Source organism: Drosophila miranda, chromosome 2, assembly GCF_003369915.1.
Source record: "Drosophila miranda strain MSH22 chromosome 2, D.miranda_PacBio2.1, whole genome shotgun sequence".
NCBI lineage: Eukaryota > Metazoa > Arthropoda > Insecta > Diptera > Drosophilidae > Drosophila > Drosophila miranda.
The window spans coordinates 22,693,313-22,715,015 of record NC_046675.1 but is presented as its reverse complement, the minus strand read 5'-3'; the positions used below and the strand labels follow the sequence as shown (position 1 = coordinate 22,715,015).

Here is a 21,703-nt window from a genome sequence, read left to right as displayed (position 1 = left end):
ACTAAACTTAAAACATATCAATTTGAGAAAATTTCTTTACAATTACGTTTTAAAAACAGTTTGGAAAACAGTATCTATGTATCTATACAAATGCCTATACTCCTATACAAGACACTCATCATATGCATAAATATGTCTAAGAGATATCAATCTGAGAAAAGGTCTTTATTAATTACGTTTTAAAACAGCTTGGAAAACAGTATCTTCATATCAAATTAAGGAAATAGGGTATACAAATGCCCACACTCCGGTTGAGAAGTTCCAAGTAAGCAATGACGTGACATTCCATACTCACTTACGTTACCTGTTTTTTTGTTGACCATTTTTGCTCAAACCTTGTTTTAGATACAATACAATAAAAAAGGAGTACTGAAAAGTAGCCAATCTTGTAGAAAATTTATTCATCAATGCCGCAAATTTATGTGGGCAGAGCTGAGAGTCTTAGATAGCCAGCATTATTCAAGGGAACATCAAAATTGAGCAATAGGAACGATTTTTCTCTTACGTTTTATTACGTTTTTTTTGTTTGACCTTTTTCGCTAAAACCTTTTTTTTTGGGAAAATCCAATAAAAGCCAGTGTTTAAAATAAGCCAGTCAAGTAGAAAATAGATTAATTAATCGAGAAAAATTATGCGGGCAGGACCAAATGTTCTATCTAGCTAGTAATATTCGACGGAATATCAAAAACGAGGAATATGTATAATAGAACTGGAATTTGTCAGTATATTTACGGTATATTTTTAAAATGAGACGGTATATTTCTGGCGATAGATTTGATCGATAGGTCGATAAATATCACTCGAACACGTGAAACGCGCTTGTTGATTTTTTAATTTTTAAATGTTAGAATGGGCTTAACTAAACAATATTTAGCGTATCGGGCTATAGACAGCTTTAATATAATCACATCGGGTCGCGCCAATGTGAACTTTGCCATCGTTGACAAAACCGAAGGGCGGTATGTGGCCGCACCTGCTGCCGAGAATGTCATCATCTGGGATTTGCGGTGAGTGGCTGCTTCTTAAACAGCAAAAACAGGGTTTAACTAATGTCTATCCCCTCCAGCATGGGCGATCGGAAGCTGACGCTGCGCCGGGAGAAGTTCGAGGTGACCTGCCTGCGTGTTTCGCCGGATCATCTACACATTGCCGTGGGCTATACCGATGGCATGGTCCAGATCTTTGATCTCAGCTCGGAGAGGTACTACGAGGCCATCTGCACGTTGGCCCTTCACAAGCATGCCGTGAGCATCCTGCGGTATGACCAGCAGGGAATGCGGTTGGTCAGTGGAGGCCTGGACACGGAGCTGGTGGTCGTGGATGTGGTGGAGCAGGCGGGTAGAGCGCGGCTGAGCGGACACAATGCTGCCATCACAGATGCTCACTTTCTGCAGCGCGTGGTGGACCAGAGCATTGTGGTGAGCTGCTCGAAGGACACACAGATCAAATTCTGGAACCTGGAGACTCAGTTCTGCTTCAAAACCATCGTGGACAATCGAACAGAAGTTTGGGCACTGGCCTTCATCGGCGACCTGATGGTGGCGGGAGCCAGCGAGAGTGGAATGAATGTGTATCGCTTGAAGAAACACGACGGCGCTGTTACCGAGACCCTGGAGTCGGCCGTCGAGGGCCTAAGCATAGATGATGAGGACACGATAAGTCCCATAAGCGTGAGCAATTGCGGCATAATTCAGCGCGCAGGCAAGGGCCGCACTGTCAACCTGGTCACCGATTACACTGAGCGCGTCTTGAGCTGCCACGGCACCAACGATCTGATAGAGAACTTTTACATATGCACTGCCGAGGAGGTAAAGCAGCGCCTGGCCAAGCGCCTGAAGAAGGAGAAGAAGGCCGCTGGCGATGATGCCAGCGACGAGGCGCAACTGTCGAAGCAGCAATCACTGAGCGATGAAATCAAGCGACTGGAGAGCATCCGAACCAAACAGAAAATCAAGTCCATCGATGTGGTCTTGGGCCAGAACAAGGAGATGCGTGTTCTGGTCAGTCTGGCCAACAATAGTCTTGTGTTGCACTCCCTGGAGGCTTCGCCCAAGACCCGCAAACCAGCCGATCCCAGTGTGAAAGTTCTGCGATCCCTCACGCGCCTGGGCCACCAGTCCGAGGTGCGCTCCGTGTGCTTCAGCAATGACTCCCTGGCGGTTGGCTCCGGTGCTGGGGAATCGTTCAAGTTCTGGGACCGCGATGCCATGCAGTGTCTCCGCACAGTTCCCACAGACTATATTCTGTGCTCAAAGTTCGTGCCCGGCGATCACTATGTGCTTTTGGGCATGAAGAGCGGCAAGCTGCTCATTGTGGACGTGGGTGCAGCGGACATTGTGGAGGAGATTCCAGCCCACGAGAGCGAACTCTGGTCCATTGCTATGCTGCCGGATCAGAAGGGATGCATTACGGGCAGCGGTGATCAGACTCTCAAGATCTGGACCTTTGAGCTGATTGATGCTGCGGAGGGAGCGGGCGAGAGCAAGGTCCTGTCACTGCTGCACAAGAACACCCTGAAGCTGGAGGAGACTGTGCTCTGTGTGGGCGTCAGTCCGGACATGAAGTATCTGGCCGTCGGACTGCTGGATGCCACCGTCAAGATCTTCTTTCTGGACACCTTCAAGTTCTATCTGTCGCTGTACGGCCACAAGCTGCCCGTGCTCTGCCTCGACATCTCCTACGATTCGAATCTGGTCGTCACCGGGTCTGCTGATCGCAACATAAAGATCTGGGGACTGAACTTTGGCGACTGTCATCGCTCAATCTTCGCCCACGACGACACGGTAATGTCCGTGCAGTTCATACCCAAAACGCACATGATCTTCAGCTGCGGAAAGGACGGCAAGGTCAAGCAGTGGGACGGCGACTCCTTTGAAAAGATTATCACACTTCCCGGTCACATAGGCGAGGCCTATTCCCTGGCAGTGTCGCCCAATGGCCGATTCCTGGTCACCTGCGGCTCGGACCGCACTTTGCGAATGTACGAGCGGACGGACGAGACAATCGTGCTGAAGGACGTCCAGGAGGAGGAGCGCGAGCAGATGGAGAATGAGCAGCTTGCCACTGGAGAAGACAACAGCGTGCCCCTGCTGCCCAGCCTGAAGATGGCCTCGCGCAAGACAGTGGGCTCGGAGAAAGCGGCCGAGTCCATTCTAGAGTGCCTGGAGATATCGAAGCAGTTCGAGCTGGAGGCTGAGGAGAAACCGGAACTGCACCCTCTGATGCAAGCCCTGCAAGTCAAGAACCCCGTTGATTTTCTAGTCAACACGTTCATGCGGATACGTGCATCCGACCTGGAAGAGGCGCTTCTCCTTCTGCCCTTTTCCGTCGTATGCGAGCTGCTTGAGCGCCTGCCCATCCTGCTAACCCAGCGACCCGATCAACTGGAGCTGCTCTGTCGCGTCACCATATTCCTCTTCAAGGTTCACATGAAGCCCATTTCGGCGACCAAGAGCATGAAGCCGCTGCTGTTGAAACTTCTCACAATGCTGAAGCGGGATGTCGGCCAGCTCCGGGACATCCTCGGCTGGAATCTGCACGGCCTGGCACTGCTGCAGACGGAAGTGGAGCAGCGCGAGGGCGTACAGCTGTTCCGAGACGCGACCCAGGCTCGTCGCAAGCGCGATAAGAAGCGACGGGAGGCAAGCAAGCGACGACTCCAAATCCAAATGGTCTGAGACAGAGCCCCCTGCAGGAAGTACCTTAGGCTTAGGTGTATTACTCCAAATAAACAAAGTTAGTTATTTTTTGATACTAAGTACAAGGAAGGCCGATCCATTTTTTGTGCATTGCAGGGCTCGACGATTATTCAGCTCAATATGCAGTTTTAATAGTTCACATTGTTAGTTTATAGCCTTACGATCCTTGGAAAGCAGGTCCTTCACCGATCTGGCCCTATTTTGACGAGATCTACCCCGAAACGTTTTTAATGATGAAACATCTGGGCGTGGCACGGCTTTTCGTGAGCTTGAGAGGAAAGTCCACCGATAGGCACACGAAAAATTTACGGCTCGGGCTCAAGAAGCACGAGTGTTCCCACATTCAATTGAAACAAAAGATTTCCTTTTGGCTGCACTTCTTTGGCATTTATTCTACAACTCTTCAGATCCGGCACGTGGCTCAATCTTGACCATTTCAACATCGAAGACCAGCACGGCATTTGGCGGTATCTTTCCGCCACCGGCTCCACTTGCTCCATAACCCAGCTCGGGGGGAATGGTCAACGTTCGCTTCTCGCTCTCGCACATGCCCAACAATCCTTGGTCCCAGCCCTTGATTACCTGGCGGGCGCCCAGTGTAAATGAAAATGGAGTGGAGCGGGAGTAGCTGCTGTCGAACTCTGTCCCATCCTGCAGCGAGCCCTAAATAAAGATATTTTAGAGGTTAGATTAGGCCGGAGCCGGCACGCAAGATGGTGTTTTTCTACCTTGTAGTGGACTTGGACCAAATCGCCACTTTTAGCCCTTCTGGTGCAGTTCTCCACCCGCTTCTTGATGCCGATTTTCACCTTGGCCGACTCATTGGCCAGTGTTGTGGCCAGGAAAGCGAAGAATAACAACAAACAAACCAATTTCATCTTAAAAAGTTTAAAATTAAAAAATCAATATCGGTTCTATCGATAGACCGTAAATATACCGATGAAAAATAAACTTAACCCACTTAACACCCCTTTCTTTAAACAGGATTTCAACTTGAGGTAAGCCGACGGAAATAATACTTATATTAATAACAATAATTATTATTTTTGTGGATCTATCATATTCTTCCTCTTTATGCATTTTTTTTTTCATTTTAATACTTACTGGTCGACAATGGGCTAATCGCTCTCTGTCCATGATCGGAAATCATATTCCTCGATTTTGATATTCGGTTTAATATTACTGGCCAGCTAGGATCCTCAGCATTGAACCCATAATTCTAGCCGATAAATGAATCAATTTTCTAAAAGACTGGCTAGTTTCTAGTAATTTTTTTATTTTTTTGTAAAATATGGGCACGGTTACACGGTTCACCGATAGTTGTGTTGTGAAACAATATTTCGCAACTGAACCGATAAGGCCCGCGTACATTTAAAAGATTTTGTTACTTCTATTGAACGATTGGTTCTTTTCTTTGTATTTCGCAATAATATGAGTGGAATACAGATTTTCTTTTACTTAAGATATACCTTATGTACATTAAAGCTCGTTTAAAATAGATACATACAATTTTGATTACATAATGACTTTCTACAATTAAAATATGGAAAAATTCCAATCATATTTTACCTGTTCCGGCCGGTAGGGGCCCCCTGTACAGTACATCTATACGATCCAGTGCAAAAAAAAAATGTACATTATAAATATGCAACAGATTATCAAGAGATATACAAAATGTACGATTATATCACAATAATAAAGGAATACATACATTTTTTAAATGATATTCAAAGCCCGACAAAATAATGACGATAAATCAATCAGGTGCAAAAACATTCAACACAATTGCATGCGTAGCAGCGTTCGAGATAATACTAAATTAGAATCATATTTCATAAACTCTCTATGTCGATATCTATATAGTTGCGGCTCTTGAGTGCTGGAAATATCCGAAAATTCGCATTCGGATTCGACTCAAAGTGGGACGCCGACGACTACGCCTCTCCCTCCCTCAATTATCATTGTTGGATAGATTTGTGATCTTTGTGGCGTACATGCTGGCCACCTTGTAGATAAATTCATACTGCTCCTTGGTCTGAACAGCGCTGGCGCGTCCGCGCCGCACATAGTATACCAGCTGCGGAATGTCCACGGAACGCTTGGGTGTCTCCAAGCTGCGAATGGCCATGTCCGAGGCAATGATGGTGCCGGTACGACCCGTACCTGGAGAACAATGAACTGTTAGCGGTCTAAACGGGGGGAGGAGGGAGGTACAAAGAAACGAAACAATTAACAAGCCATGCAAGACGCCACCGGATTAATCCACACTTACCCCTGCTGGGTGCGAGTGCCTGTGCCCCTGCTGCCCACGTTTCCATTAATCTCGTTGCTGGAGGAGGTGCTCCCCACCTCAGCCTTGCCTCCAGCTGCCTCTGCATCCACCGATGACTCCGCCGTCGATGACTTATCCTTCAGATCGCTGGCCTGCTGTTCCAAGCAATACGACTTCAGGGATGAGCGTGCCTCCAGCAGCATGGCAATGATGGGCGCCTCCTCCGCTGGGACACCCGCCTCTGGCCACTTGTACCAGTAGTGCGTCAGTTCGCGGCACTCCTCGCCATCCACACGCTTCAGCATGAGCGTGGAAATGGCGTACTTGTCCTTGACCTCACGATTCTTGAGCGTCACCTGGTAGTCCCCATAGCTGCTGTGATTGTCCAGCGTCGCCGAGGGCGGCAGGTATTCGGCGCACTTTTCGATTCCGTTCTCGTTGAGATCCGTGGCCTGGATGATCACACGCGACTGCTGCTCCCAGATCATGCGCCAGAAGTCGCTCGTTGTGCTCTCCATTGGTGCCTGGCAGGCTATATAGTAGTTGGGGGCATCTCGTGGGCCCTGTAGATCAAGGGGGAGGGAATAGCGTGAGTAATGACATAACCATTAATTAAAACTTGTTGTGACTGCCTCCCACTCCCTCTCCCTCTCACATTCAATGAATGTTTGTTGAGCAGTTGTGCGCGCGCATTTCTGATAAACGGCCATAAAATCGCACGACTGCCGAATGCCGACTGGCGATGTAAATCTCGGGGGCTAGCGCTATCACCAGGTGCATTGTGTCGCATGATTGCACTCCCTCCAAGTCGTCACGCGTCACTGCGACTCCTCTCTGAAGCTCAGAGGGTGTTCCGCTGTCCAGGTGAGATCTCTGTGTTCTGTCCTGCATTCGACAGTCGACGGTTCGTGATGTAAGGGCATTTACACTTCGCTGCCGCTTGACGGCACAACTTTCGCTTCTTGCTGGCAATTATCATGATCATTACATTGCCTTTCGCTCAAGCTAAAGCTCATTTGCTTGCTCACAGAGTGGAGTCGAGTGGAGTGGAATTGAGGAGGCTCTTGCAACAAAACAAAGACTGCTGAATCTACAAGTATTTCACAGTCATGGCCAGTCTCATGAGGCGTGTAATTATTCGGGCGCCATGTTTAATAGGCCCTCGCGGGAGAAGAAGCAGCCCTCGCCGCCTCGTCATGCAAGGCTCGTCCCGAAAAACGGCCGCTGCAACACAGCCCACAACCCATCCAGAGGCCCATCTCTGCCTCTCATTCATGTGTCTAGGGAAGGAAGGGCATCGTTACCCCCCACTCGACAGTTGATTGTTTCTCTGTCTCGGCGACGCCTTCGTTTCATCGTTTGCTTACCCGAACATAATTGGCATTAATGTATTCCGTTTTGTCATCATCGCCGCGTCGCTGGAGCACCACACGCGTCTCAGGAAGCGGAATCACGTTGGCGTAGCTGCGGTTCCAAGATGAGTCACCATTCATTCGATTTGATATTTGTTTGGAAAAGCAGGAAGATATGTCAGTTATTAATCCAACAACAATGATGAGAACCATCAATTAATTATAAACTTTATGGAGTGGGTTGGGGATGGGTATGGGTATGGGTATGGGGGGGTCACTCACCGATTCTTGTCCTCACAGCCCGCTGGCACCTCGTCCGCTCGCGCTATTATCTGCGGCACATCTCTGAACTCCTCGAAAATGCTGGAGCGTCGCTCCAAAAACTTTCCCAGCTCCACGGCGGACAGGAGATTGTGCCGCAGCGAGGGATCGTCGAAGGCCGCATTCCCGTAGGTGCGTTTCGAGGCACGCAGGTCCCTGCCCTTGCGCCGCACACTCCCCAGCACAGAGACATTGTCCAGGGAGTAGGCGTCGAGGCTGACGGGCCGGCACCTCTGGCCATAGGACATTTGCTTCTGGCGCTTTCGCATGAGGTAGAGGAAGGCCACCAGGAGGATCAAGGCCACCACTCCGATGACACTCACCGTGATGGCAATGATCACGTTCACGTCGGTGCCTCCGCCCTGGCCGCTGTTGCCCATATCGTTGGGAAATGCAGCCATAATCATGGGCGGAGCACCGGTATCACTGGGCAGGATCGAAGGCATAAAAGGGTCTTCGGTGGTGGCAGAACCCACAGGATGTGGGATGCTGGTTGTGTTCTCCGGCAGCATACTGATCGGTGGACTAAAACTGCTGCTGCTGGAGATGGCTTCTGTTGGAGTTGGGATCGTCGTTGTGGTCGTTGTTGTGGTATCATCCAGCAGGGATATCAAAGGTGGTTGCATTTCAGTCGTTGTTTTTGCAGTTGTAGTGCTGCTGCTGGTTGTGTCTTCTGTTGTGGTTGTTGTGGTTGTGCCGTTTCCTGCCATATTTTTGGCTAACGACTGCTCTGGCTCCTCAATAACTTGTTTTTCGTGCACTTCATCCACCTGTTGTTGGCCTTTGCCAGTGTCGTTCTCCTCATCGTAATGCTCATCCGACGACGACGACGGCGACGGCGACAGTGGAGGTCCCTTTGCACCTGTTGCTGCTTTGCCTGCTTCCCTCCCGTCCAAAGCTGCCCCTGTCCCTGTCCCTGTTGTTGCTGTTGCCAGGCCCTGGCTTGTTGTTGTGGCCGCCTCCCCGATGTTATTCGTTTCCAGCGAGGATTCGTGTTCGGGGTTCTCCTTCGGTCCGAGGTCACTGAACAGGGGGGTAGCCTGTGTGGCCGTTGTGGCAGGTGTTTCACCTCCGTTGGCCTCTGTTATGCTTTGGGCCACACTGTTGTTCACAAAGTTCTCACTTGTATCGGTTTTCTTTTCATTGGCCGCATCTTGGGCTCCCTCTTCTTCCTTTGATTTTCTCTGTGGATCTATTGCTGGAGGAGGTGGCACTGTTGCCGTTTCTAAATTCACTTCATTGCTAATTTGGACAATTTCCGTTGGCGTTGGCGTTGCCTCTTCAGTTGTTGTTGTTGTTGCCACAGTTGTTGTACTCGTAGTTGTAGTGGTTGTTGTTGCTGCTGTTGCTGTTGTTGTTGTGGCAATAACAATTTCTGTTTTTTGTTCACTTAACTCGAACTGCGGCACCGTCGTAGTAGTCGTCGTAGTCGCCGTCGGGCTCGTGCTTGCGCTCTCCTCGACAGCCGCTCGAATACTAACTGCTGTTGTCGTGGGGGTCGTCTCTTGCTGTTGCTCCCTCTCGTGGGGCCTCTCTGGCTGTGGCGCTGCCTGGGTCTCTGCCTGCTTGGGGCTGGGGGAGACATTGATGACGTCGTCGCTTTCGTTCGAGTGCTTAAACGATGGCGGTGGCGGTGCTTTCATTGCCATTTCAGTTGTGTTGGGACTGGGATTGGGTCTGGGGCTGGAACTAGCGTCGTCGTTCAATCCACTTAAACCCTCATCGCTGGTGGTCGTTATTGCCGCCGTAGTCATCTCTGGATCTGGCTCTGCCGCCCACACAGGTGACACATGTTGAACGGCCGCCAACGGGGCTGATGACTCCGTTGTAGTTTCCATGGAAGTGGCAGTGGCAGTGGCAGTTGCAATTGCCATGGCAGCTGTTGTTAGCTCTAGTTTTTCGGTTGGCTCTTCTTCTGTTGTTGCACGGGCAGGGGCAGGGGCAGGGGCATGTCCTTCTGTTAAATTCGCTTTAGATGTTTTTGCCTCTGTAAACGCCAGCTGTTGTGCCACAAGCTCCGCTGAACGGACACTGGTAGTGGTCTCTGGCCTGGCAGTGGATGTCAGCACATCCTGTTCTAAGGATTCCTTTGCCACAGTTGAGTTTTCTACAGGCTCGGGTGATGTGGTGAGATTGAGTCCTCCTCCACCTCCTGCCGCTATCAAAGGAACGACTGTTGTCTCCTCCCTTTTGGCAGGTGTCGTCTGCTCCTCCAACGATTCTGTGGTGCCCTGCATTGCCTCTTCGGTGGCATCCAGTGTGGTTCTGACTGCAAACTCCGTTCGGTTCTCGGGCATTGAGGATGGGGACTGCATCATTGCGATCTGCTGCCAGTCCAGGAGATTCTTCTCCTTGTGGAGCTCCACTTCCGTTTGGTTCTGTGGCGGCGGCTCTATATCGTTTGTGAGCTCTGTGGCAGAGCTGTTTGAAGGCAGAAATAGCGGCCCCATCGTTGTGGCAGTTCCTGGCATGGAAGTTGTTATTTCCATGGTCATCGGAGGACTCTTTGGCACCGACTTCATCCCCGCCAGACTCCACACTTCCGCTGTGTTGGGGAGCATCAGCTGCTGGGCGTTGGTGGAGTTTTCGCTAATGAATTTTGCCCGCTTTTCCGGCAGCTGGCGGATCGTGGACTCGGACGTGGACTCTTCAATGGCATTCTCATTGGAGGCAAAGGGCAGAGCAGTGGTCGTAGTCGTAGTCGTGGTCGTGGTCTTTGGCAGTGCCCTTAGCTTCATGGGCGTGACTGAAGAGGGCGGCTGGGCTTCTGTGGTGGATGCAACGACCTGCATGGAACGACCATGATCTGTGGATCGACTGGCATTGGTTGCTGCTCCTTCCTCTGTGATCTTTTGAATGCCTTCCTCTGCTGCTGTGATCTTTTGGATTCCCGCCTCTGCTCCTTCCTCTGTGATCTTTTGGATTCCTTCCTCTGCTGCTTCCTTTGTGATCTTTTGGATTCCTTCCTCTGCTGCTTCCTCTGTGATCTTTTGGATTCCCGCCTCTCCTGCTTCCTCTGTGATCTTTTGGATGGCTGCTGTTGTTGTTGTGGTGGCAGGATCTTGTTTTACTAAAGCTTCTTCTGTGGTTGCCACTGCCACACTTGGTGTCTCTTGCGCTGCTGCTGCTGCTGCTGTAACAATGTCAGGGTCAATGGAAGTGCCAATCGCAGTCGCAGTCGCTGTGGATGTGGAAGTGGCACCATCCATGCCACTGCCAGGGGTTTCGTTTTTGGTTTCTCTTTTCGCAATGAAACGTGCCTGCGTTACGGCCAGCATTATGGCCAAAACGACGACGACGACGACCAGCGCTAAGCCGTCGCTTAGCCCACGGCCCGCACGCATTTTGTCTCTCTTTCACACACACGCACACTCAACGCTCTAGCTGTCTCTGTTGCACTCGCTCGTTGGCTTGGCCCCCCCGTCTCGTGTCTGGGTCTGTGGGTCAAGTGAAAAATTCTACTTTGGGCCCTAAAACGCAGTCTAGTGTTTCTCGGTTGCTGTTTTGCGGGTTCAAAGGTTTAAAAATACATTTTTCTCGATTCATTCGCCATTCCTTTGGGTATTCCTCGCTTCCATGTTGTCCAGAGTACTATCTGAAAGAAAAGAGAGGGAATTCCGTTTAGTTTCTTGTGTGAAATGGAACCTACATCGAGGTTCGATGGAATTCATACGTTTAAATATTCTATAGGGAAAGTTTTCCCTTTCTATAACCGGAGGTCTTTCCGTATCTGGTCTGTGTAATTATTGTCGCATTAAGACACGTTCGTTGACATGCCGGAGTCCCCTCCGGGTCTGTCGGGGTACACACTCCTCAAGTTCAAGGTCGAGTGTTTGTTCAGAGGGGGGCTAGGGGTATAGTTAAATATAAACCCAATTACGGACAAATATAGACTCTGAAGTTCAGCTGCCACTCTCTGGGACTCTCCTCCATTGAAGCGGAACCCCACAAAAGTTCATTCCACTCGAGTGTCAAAATATCAGAGTATCGGCGTGTCAGAGAGTGTTTACCGCCGCCATCTCCATATCCGACGCCTCCATGCGACGACGACGAGGTGCAGTGCTGCGGGTTCATTCAACTGCGGGTTCAGTTCATGGCATGCCCCATGGTCTCGTCTCCACAGAAAGAAACCGAGCAACACTCAACTCCCAATAATAACTCGTACACAAAAATAAATACATTAATAGGTGCGGGTGTAGGTGGGTGTCTCAGGGGAGTGGAGTGTTCCATTCACCATGGTTATCGCTGGCCCGTTGGGGTTGTTGTTATCTACCGATTGCATGCAACCCCAATCCACCCACCGCACCGCCTCAAGGCGGCCTCAAGGCAACCCCCTCCCTCCCTGCCTGTAAGCCTTCCATCCCACGATGGCAATTAACGCTAAAAGCCCCCGTTAATGACATTTCCCTTTGGGTGTCAGAGTGGGAGTGGGAGCGGTGCAGGTGTGGCACCTCCCTCTACCTTGGGGGGGGGGGGCAGGAGGACTGTTTTCGTTTCGGGCCTAATATATGTCCAGAATCATGGCTACTCCCTTCGTAGCTTCAGATTCGTTCGGATGACTAATAATTTCTGCACAATTATACGCACATATGGTATCTCTCTATATACGTCTACGTGTGTGCGTGTGTGCGTGTGTGCGTGTGTGTGTGTGTGCGTGCCACTGATAAGATTTGTTTAAGCAACAAAACAAAACACACAAACGGAGCAAAGGCAGAGCGGGGGGGAGCAAAAATCACCGCAACAAGTACAATATTTTGTAATTCTTTTTTTTTTTTTTTTTTTTTGAATGTCACCGTTGCTGCTGCCGCTGCTGATAAGAAGCCAACGGTAAAGGTAAATCGTTGTCAGGTGGAGGCCAGAAGTAAGTCATAAAATATGCCACAATGATTGCCCCTCGAGAACAGGGAGCAGTTTCAGAGACAACATGAGCAGAATACGGACTACAGGAGGGAGGGTTCCTGTTGAATTGATTTCGTTGCAGCTTTATCGAGTTTTTTTCGAAAGATTTTCTTATGATATTTTGATAAAATGAATCCCAATCGATTAAGTCGATTCTAGCGAACATAAAAAGGCCACATGGTACTCACAATACAAATAAAGAACTCGATTTCGATGAAGATCAGGAATTTTATTTTGCCTAATGGGCTCTACATGTCAACAGATGTCAATTATACATGTCATTCTACATGCTACATCTGATCCACCCAAAAAGTATGCAATGAAATAATAAAATGTTGCCAAGCGATGCTGCTAGCTAATGTTTCGAATTGTGTAAATTCATATTAATGCAGCCCAAAAGTATGCCATGAAATAATTAAATTTTGCAAAGAACTGGCCCCTAAACTGTTAAACCCCAAAAATATGCCACAGATAAGCTGCAACTTGGAGTGGTATGGAAAGAGGATGGAAGATGGAGAGGCGTCCCAATTTCCTTTTCCACCTATTTTTCAGCTATTAAATGATTGCATTAATGGAAAAACTGCAGACAGTACCACGTAATCAATATCGTCTGGGTGCGCTATAGCCAGCGGCAGGGGAGGAGAGCAGACACTTTGGATGTACTGAACCCTCCACTTAACCCAAATGAGACCCACAGTAGTGCCCGCAGGTTGTGTTGTGGGTTTGGGGCTGGAAACGTGACTCTCCTCAGAGAGATAGAGGGGCATCCATGGCAAGTGCATCTCATGGCCATGAAGAGGGGGTAATGGGAGAAGATGCAGACGGGGAGGAAGGGGGGGCAGCAGCGGTGTGGCAACCAGCAATGTGGCTGCAGAGTAGAACCATTTCCGCTTCAGCAGCACGCACTGAGGATGAACGAATGACTTAGAATGGAATGATCTGATGGTCCGTTGAATGGGCGCTTACCAAAGACCCAAAGAACGATGACGCTGACTGTCGATGATCGTCTGATGATCGAGGATTATGGCAGATCGCGTAAGAATGTTAAACCAGTTTCTGCGGCCCAGTAAAGCTGCAACGACTCGCCTCGAATTCGATTTGCAATTATGATTTCACTTGCATTTCAATTGCCGCATAAAGTGGAGTGGAAATGGGAGGAGAAGCCCCGGCCATCCGAATGATCTTGCGATAATAATAGTCATTTGGAGAGTCTCTGCGGGGGGTTTATGTTTTTCCGGACTTGTGATGGATCCTCATCAGATGATGGGCTATAATACTGTGGGTATTTCCCCAATTAAAAGCCAATTCTGACTTAACCCAAATCTGGAGATGCTGTGGAGTTCAATGGAATTCTAATAGTTAGTCTCTCGAGATCTTTGAGATTCGCGCTACGTTGCGTACCCGCTCTGGAGTCTAGGAACAACTACATAGTTCCAGGGAAATAGCAGCTGCCGCGGCAGATGCTTATCAATAATAAATAGCAAGCGGGTCTGGTGTGCTGCTCCGAAATCAACCAAGTGGAATGGGAAAGACAAGAGGCGCCTCTGCTTGTGGCAATGCTGTTTGTTTTTGTTTTGTTTTGTTTTGTTTTGAGCTTGTGATTTACCGCAAGAGACACACATAACTGTAATTGTAAGCCTCTCTCGTTTCTCTGTTTATTGAAGAAGTATTTATTAGAGGTTCCACTCGGGGATGGTGCCAGCGAATGGCAGGTGCGAATTTGATCTTCATTATATTTTTCTATTTATGGACTCCATTACAATCCACTCCACGCCTCCTTTCATTGATCTCTCACACCACATTCGATATTCTTTTGTGGCGTTGAGATTCCCTTCCATCGATGTTGGCCTTTTGGATGACTCATTTGCATTTCAAATTTGCTTATATCATGTGTGTTTTATATAGCCACGAATTTGTATATAAATTTCTTTTTTTTCCGGCAAAGATTGCCCCCCGAGGCTGAACTTTCGGGGCTGCGGCATGGGTTTATAAAAGAAATCGAAATTAATTCCCAAACTCAAAATCGAACTTCAATCTCCAGTTCGGAGTCAAAATTCATCAATCGGAAGCCAACGGCTGTTGCTGCGAATCCGCTGCCAAATGCCGCAGCTACAGATACAGATACATTCATCATTCATCAATTGTTGACCTTGCTGGGGCCAGTGCTTTTGGCGTTTATTGAACCGAGCCAAAAGAAAAAAACTACTTGGACGTTGGCTAATCAAGTTCCAAAAGTAGCTTTTGGATTCATTAATTTTGTGTATTTGTGGGAAAATAATCACCATTTTCCATTTTCTGGTATATTTATCAATGTTTCATCTGCTGCCCAATGCCCAATTCACGGTAATTCACTTCATTGAGTGCCTCCCCCCTCTCCTTTGTTGGTGGCCATTAGATCCTTCGGTCATAAATCGTTCAGATATGCATGTCCTGTCCTCCCAGATATGAGTCCTGGCCACGCAACCTGCAAGTTAACCCAAAAACCACGAAATGGCCGAGCATTTGTCCATTCTAGAGACTGGTGTCTCTGTCGCTTATCTGTCGTGGGGCATGCTTCCAGCAATTACCTGTAATTGCAGCGCACGGGGGGGAGGGGTGGGTGTACCATATGCAGTACTTGTGCTGCATAATTGTGCCTGCCATTAATGCAATTGAACAATTAGGAGGCCTGCCACAAATGCAAATCAAACACGACGCACGACCGTACAACATAGACCCGTCGTATGTCCCGTGGGTAGATAGATATCCATCTAATGTTGTGGCCATATTTCATGTTCCCATTCTGTCGCTCTTTGTGCCTCAATTCGTTTCCCTGCAAATCGTGAAATTAGTCAACTCTGAGCGTGCCCCAGCCCCAGCTGACAAATTTGCTTGGTTTGCTTTTAATTTGTGCTCCTTTGTTGGAGCAATCGCAATCGGCATCGCAGTAAGCGGTTTATGGATGTGTCTCCATTCATATGTATGGCTTGATTTGATTGATGCCACACCACACACACACACAGGCAACAGGGAGGCGAATCTGGAGCAATGTTTCGTCATTCTGGGGAAATTCCTCTCTGAAATGTATTGTGGCGCTGCCCTTTCGCATTGGATTGGAGCCCAAAACCGATTTGAATGTCACGAAAAATGAACCGAAAAGAGCAGCATTTCAGCGTTCGACAAATTGGGGCCTGCTGCCGGCGGTACTGCCGCTGCTACTGTCGCCGGACGTGGCTCTGACTGTGGCCGAAAAAAAAGCAAGGTAATTCCAACAGCATTGGGGCTGCTGGCTGTTCGGCTGATCCACGATCCATGGCTGTTGTTTGCTGTAACGTGTACTAGTTTGGCTGGTTGTCTTTTTGTTCGTTTGGGGCCAGAGAGACGGGGACGGGGATGGGGGGGCGCTAGAGTTACAGCCACAGCGCAGCCGCAAAGTGAACCGAATTGAGGTTACTCCATCACCAGGCGGACAGGCAGGCAGGCGGACAGGGACGGAGATGAGTTAACATTTCACGCATGCCCCTCGCACGGCAGTGGCTTTGGGAATGCATTAGACAGACGTGACTCATGATGTGCTGGTGGGATGGGTTCATTGTTGTTTTGGGGGGGGGAGTTACGTACGAATCCGCCGCCTCTAGAGGCCCAAGGAGGGCGAGCACGGGGTAACAATGCAAATGTTGCAGCAGCAGCAGCGATGGCAGCGAATAATTTTGCGCAAGGTAAGCGATCTGCAGCAGAACCGCCGCGACACCACCTGCCCTGCCCCTGCCCCCTCACGCCTCAATGGAGCTCCAAAGAAAGCAAAAGTAGGTGCAACCAAAGCACTTTTACTTTTCGCTCTAGCAGCAGCAGAGCATCCCACAGATACATTTCCAATTTCCACAGTGCCAGTGGCAGATCGTTTTTCGAGACAAGTTTTCCTCTCTGCTGCTGCCACTAAACGGGTTTCGCTCCACACTCCACGCTCCATTCGCTTAGGAGAGTGTCACTGATTGAGTGTCTCCCTCTCTCTCTCTCTCTCTCTCTCTCTCTCGCTGTCTGCCTGTCACTAGTGGGCGTTGCCGCCTCCAGGTTACAGATCGTTATATAATCCGCCACCCGGCGAGCTGCCTCTCTCTCTCTCTCTCTTCTCTATCGAGAAAGAGATTTCTCCCACGCTAACATCCGATTCAAACTCTTTTTTTTCGGCACTTTTTCTTTGCGGCATTCATTATAATTATTACTTTTCACAAATTAGCCGCCACCAAGACACTTTCCCCCATCTCCATTCTCCACCGCCGCAGAGAGAGTGAGAGCAACTTATCGGAAATTGTCTTTTTTTTTTCTTTTGTTTTGTGGGTCAAGTCTTCTCCGCTCTCCCCTTTCCCCTCTCCCCTCTGCGGCCTTTGCACACGCGAATCTCCCCTCAACCCATGACGAGTGCTAATTGAAAATGAGGAGCCCCAAGGGTTCAAGGTCTGGTCTGTGGAGTTGATTGATTAGCACTGCCCCGCTAACCGCCAGCCCAGGGACTCCACTCGCTCCAGATAGGCAGACAAGACCCTTTTTGGCCCGATCCCAGCTCCGGCGAGTGCGCAATAAACTGTTTAGCTCTTAAGCCAGGCTTTCAGGTGGGGAATATTGTAGTTACGAATTGTTTGTGCCTGTCCAGATAATCGAATTCATATAAATTCATTTGCATATCATAAAACAAAGCGGGGAATGCCCCTAGAGAGCAGGTTTTCGGGCACCACAAACTGGTTTTTCCCCCGAGAACTTGGTCCAAAGCGCAGTAGAGATCTCGAGTTCATTCGCCAAATTACAGCAAAAAATACTACACAAATATTAAGACAGCATCTGTATGCAAATGTGGCACCGACACACTTGCCACTCGCAGCCCGAAGGCAGGGCAAACAAATGGAGGCCCCATACGAAAAGGTAAACAAAAGGCAATACTCGTGCATTAAGAATGCATAAGATGTGGCATGTGTGGCAACATCTGTGTGTGGCGGCACAAGAAACCGAATTCAGAATTATAAATTCTGCTAAATGGCTTTCTGCGAAAACTAGTTCAGAGGCTGCCTTGAGGCGAGCACACGAGTGTGTGGTGTGTGGTGTGTGGCATGCACCCAAAACGAGGTTGACTTCCTGCACACCCCCCACTGACCCCCCCGGAGACAGGGACAGAGACAGAACCCAAGATGTAACTACGAAATGATGGCAAAATGCTGGTCTTAATTCAATTACGTCCAATCAGTGCCCCCGCCCAAGTGTCTGCTGCCTGGCGATTGTTGTTCGCTTGTTCGCTTGTCGTTGGGGCATGTGTGGCAAGTGTCGTTTCTAGAATTGAATTAATATTACAATGGTCAAAGCTCTCTGGCTAGTGGAAAAGCTCGCACCCGCACCTGCCCGCCCGCCTGCCTGGGATTTACTAAAGAACGCAACTTCCTGGAGATGCCACAAAAGTTGGGGCAAGTTCAACCCACCTGTCACCTGAAACTGAAATAAAGTTTTAATTAAATTAAGCCAAAGGGAAAAGCAAGGGGAAGAGAAGTGGAAAGAGAAGAGGAATGGAATGGAATGGAACGGAATGCACTGCTATGGCAATGCTGTGGGTGGGAGGGAGATCACTGATACGTCTCGTATGGAAGGGCATCTTACGGGACAGAGGAAACGATGCTCCAAGGGAGGGGTTGTCTATTTTGTCTATTTTCTCTGTGATTCTCTGAACTAAAAGAACAATTTTTAAAGCAAAAGAAAGCAAGACCCAAAAAGTAGGAACACCGCACGAATCGAACCACAAGATAAGCGATGAAGCGACGAAGCGATGAAAGACGAGAGCCAGAAACCAGAAACACAAAGCAAAAGCCAAGAACGGGAGAAACGAATGCGAATCCAAAGACAAAAGCAAAGCAAATGGCAGAGAGAGAGAGGGAGACAAAAACAAAGCTCATAGGTCAGGTCTCAGGGGGCAAGCGCTGCTCTCTTTGCTCTCTGCCCTACCATTCGATGGCAGTATTTGTGTCTTCAAGAAGAAGAAGAAGAAGGAGAAGAGGCATGCACCAAGTATAGTATTTATGTTAGTAAGACGGACCTTAATGACCACACATCGGGGAGTCATCAAGGTGTGATGCATGCAATTAGGGGCAAGAGTGGAGTGTGAAAGTGGAGCATGGAGCATGGGGCATGGAGCATCCCAGCAGATACGATGCCGCTTAAAGAGCGATTGAGCACGGATCAAGATCATCTTTCAACGTATTAGATTAGAGCCACTGCTGAGGGGGGGGGGGGGGGGGGGGGGGGGGGGGGGGGGGGGGGGGGGGAGGGATGATAAGATCCAAACACTGGTACGTGTGGATGGGCATGGCTGGGGGATTTCCCTCTCTGGCAATCGGTATTCTAAGAAGCTTTCCAATATCTGCACTGCACTCAGCGACATGTTACCCAACGATTCTCCTCCGATTCTCGATTCTCGATTCTCGCCACACACAAAGGCAGGCACGTCTCGAATCTCAAACAGTCGTCGTCGTTCCACACACAAAAAATTCTTCGTCCGAAACGTGACTCACAGCCAGCGATCTCTTTGTGAACTGAAGAGACCTTCGCCATCGCCAACCAGCGAATAGGGCACTTCAGCAGGAGAGGAGACCATCGCCCATCGACCATCGACCGACCGGTTTCCTCGATTCTCTGTGGCAACATTCCAGAGCCTACTCCTCCGCGGCCGCCGCTACCTGGAAATGATTTTCGTTTCGTCATCGAGCCTCTGCGGCTCATTTGGCATTCAAAACGTTTATTTATTAGCTTAGCCCCCGGCCCCCAGCCCCCAGTCGGAGACCCAAGACCCAGCCCATTATCCAGCGATTTATGCTGAAAACCCGACACGCCGCCACATAATGCATAATGTATTCTCACTCGCATTTGTTTTTCTGAGGCTTCGGCTCTGTTTGCTGTTGCAGTTGCAGTTGCAACCATTGTTGCTGCCTTTCGGCTCTTGCCGCTGCTAAGTAACCTCTAATTAAATTGTTGTCTGTGGCAGCAGCGTCTCGGCCTTGGCTTAAAGCTGCAACTCCGAGAGTCTTCGTTGCATGAACAATTCGTTGCGTTGTTGCTTTGGAATTTCCCACCTCGTTAACTCATTGGAAGCCCGAAAATATGATGTCGTAAGAGCATTTTAGCTAGAGATCCTTGCATTGCTCCTTGGGAATATCCCAAACGAGCGGTGGAAAGACCAATGCCATGGCATTGAAGTGTGCCGTAAAGAGAACTAGATATTTTTTAACGCTTAAAATGCTGTTGTTGCACCGAACGTGCCACATGTGCCGCCTGGCAGGCGGGCAGGCAGGCAGGCAACATGTTCCACGTTTCGCAATGGACAGAATTATGGCTTATTTAATAATAATAATTGTTTTAGCAGCAGCGTTTCCACATCAAACACCACACACATGTGCGAAACTTAGTACAGCGGACGATATTATATGTATTTATTTCTGGCGCGCATTAAAATGGAATCCGAATTATAACAAAGCGCAGAAAGGAAAAGCAACACCAACAACAAAAGAAGTAATTAACAAAAAAAAACCACAAGAGAGAACGGTATAGAGGGAGGGACTCGACTAAAAGGATACCCAGTAGAGGCCAAGGCATATGTGCATAAGCTTCCGAAACTAACTGTTTCTTCCCAACTACAGGGGCGATGGGTGGAAAAGCTTTCTTCAGGAGCACGGGGTATAGATCGCCGCCCTGCCCGCTCTCTCCAAGCTAGCTTCCATTTAAAATGTACACTAAAACAATGTACCCCCTGTACACTGGGTATTAAAACAGCACAGAGTCAGAAGTAGAAAAAAAAAGACAAAAACAAAAAAGCAACAACAAGGCAGTGAATGATGTTGAAAGTCGTTTTGCGGGTTTGACCACTGACGGCCCCTGTGTGCTTTGCTCCGCTCTCTCGTGGTTCGCCGATCTCTCACCCAAAGCCGAGCTCTGCTGCCGAGAGCTTAAGCTTTAGATTGTCAACCGCGCAGGCCAGGCCAGAGAGTAGGATAGCAAGAGAAGGGAGTAGGAGAGGGGAGGAGGAGAGGCTGACAGACTTACTCACCAAAATAAATGTTTTTTTATAGACTTCTGGAGAGTAGTGTTCCCCCCCCCCCCCTTTTTTTTCGCCTGGCACCAGGTAGCTCCAATTGTAAATGAACTATTTCAGCACCTTTCTTAATTTAACGGTTTAATGGCTTATTGTTGTTGAAACACTCACTTTTTTGGTTTATTTACTTGGAACTTCGGAGCGGCTTGGGTTGCTTCCGCGTTGCCAACAACAATAGAATGTGAGTAAATGAAATGTGGGTGTTGTGTTTTTTGCGATTCTTCGATATTTCCTGATTCTCTGATGATTATTGGCCTTACACTTTTCTCTCTCGGACATTAAACACTTGACTTGTGCAATTTCTAATGCTAATGGCTGGAAATGGCCATTAAATTGCAATTTCAATTAACATATTTCACTGGAATTGCACTTTCAGGCGACTCGGGCTCTTTCCTTTCGGTTTCCTCCTCCTCCTCCGCCAACACACACGCGCGCTCTTTTTCCGGCCGTCTGTTGCTTTTTGCTTTGCTTCTGTTTGCGGGTTTACTTCACTCGATTTCCGTAAATTAGAACACACACATTAATTTCAAACTTTTTTGTTTGTGCCTCTCCTAAACACTTGTTGTATATTTATTAAACACCAAAACTATCTATAAACAAGCCCCGACAGCAGCAGCGGAGAGCAGCACACACGTCCGTCTCGTTCGATGGCCAAACACGCTTTGCGGCTGCGGTGCCGCTGTCTCTGCCACGGAGCAAGTGGAAATGAGAGGGAGAGAGAGCCCCCACATGCACACACTCACACACACATGAACAGACAGCAGCCGCAGCAGAGAGTGGAGCTGCTGTGAGTAGGCGGCGCTGACGCCGACGGCAGCCGCATAGCTGCGCATGTCTGCAAGCAGAATGCATTTTTCGAATCCCCTTATCAGAGAAGCCACGTTCCTGTGATTCCTTCAGGAATGTGTGCGTGTGGCCAGACGTTACCTGGCAACACCGCCTGTGTACACCCACAACAAATCTCAGGCCTGTGGCAGGAGCAGAACAGGTTCCACACATCTCCAGTTCCCTTCTCCGCCCCCTACTCTGAGGTTTGTGTTTGCCAAACAAAACGCATGAC

General features: G+C 48.9%; 3 protein-coding genes across 4 annotated transcripts; 1 reads left to right on the top strand and 2 right to left on the bottom strand.

The window, feature by feature from the left end:
- The first annotated feature begins 783 nt into the window (after nucleotides 1-783).
- LOC108156653 (WD repeat-containing protein 3) lies at nucleotides 784-3,760 on the top strand. Its single transcript, XM_017288267.2, has 2 exons — nucleotides 784-1,007; nucleotides 1,067-3,760. The coding sequence occupies exons 1-2, from the start codon at nucleotides 850-852 to the stop codon at nucleotides 3,675-3,677; spliced, it is 2,769 nt and encodes a 922-aa protein (XP_017143756.1). The 5' UTR covers nucleotides 784-849; the 3' UTR covers nucleotides 3,678-3,760.
- Nucleotides 3,761-4,058: 298 nt separating this feature from the next.
- Nucleotides 4,059-4,619, bottom strand: LOC108156654 (peptidyl-prolyl cis-trans isomerase FKBP2). Its single transcript, XM_017288268.2, has 2 exons — nucleotides 4,427-4,619; nucleotides 4,059-4,361 (listed from the first exon to the last, which is right to left on the bottom strand). The coding sequence occupies exons 1-2, from the start codon at nucleotides 4,574-4,576 to the stop codon at nucleotides 4,092-4,094; spliced, it is 420 nt and encodes a 139-aa protein (XP_017143757.1). The 5' UTR covers nucleotides 4,577-4,619; the 3' UTR covers nucleotides 4,059-4,091.
- A 331-nt stretch (nucleotides 4,620-4,950) lies between these two features.
- LOC108155840 (receptor-type tyrosine-protein phosphatase alpha) lies at nucleotides 4,951-21,313 on the bottom strand. Of its 2 annotated transcripts, XM_033389988.1 has the most exons (6): nucleotides 20,755-21,311; nucleotides 10,675-11,238; nucleotides 7,605-8,943; nucleotides 7,338-7,434; nucleotides 5,971-6,533; nucleotides 4,951-5,887 (listed from the first exon to the last, which is right to left on the bottom strand). In XM_033389988.1, exons 2-6 carry the CDS (start codon nucleotides 10,985-10,987, stop codon nucleotides 5,650-5,652), a joined length of 2,550 nt encoding a protein of 849 aa, XP_033245879.1. In that variant the 5' UTR covers nucleotides 10,988-11,238; nucleotides 20,755-21,311; the 3' UTR covers nucleotides 4,951-5,649. The 2 variants fall into 2 exon arrangements, with proteins under 2 accessions (XP_033245879.1, XP_017142440.1); XM_017286951.2 differs by having other exon boundaries at nucleotides 7,605-11,238; nucleotides 20,755-21,313.
- Nucleotides 21,314-21,703: the final 390 nt, after the last annotated feature.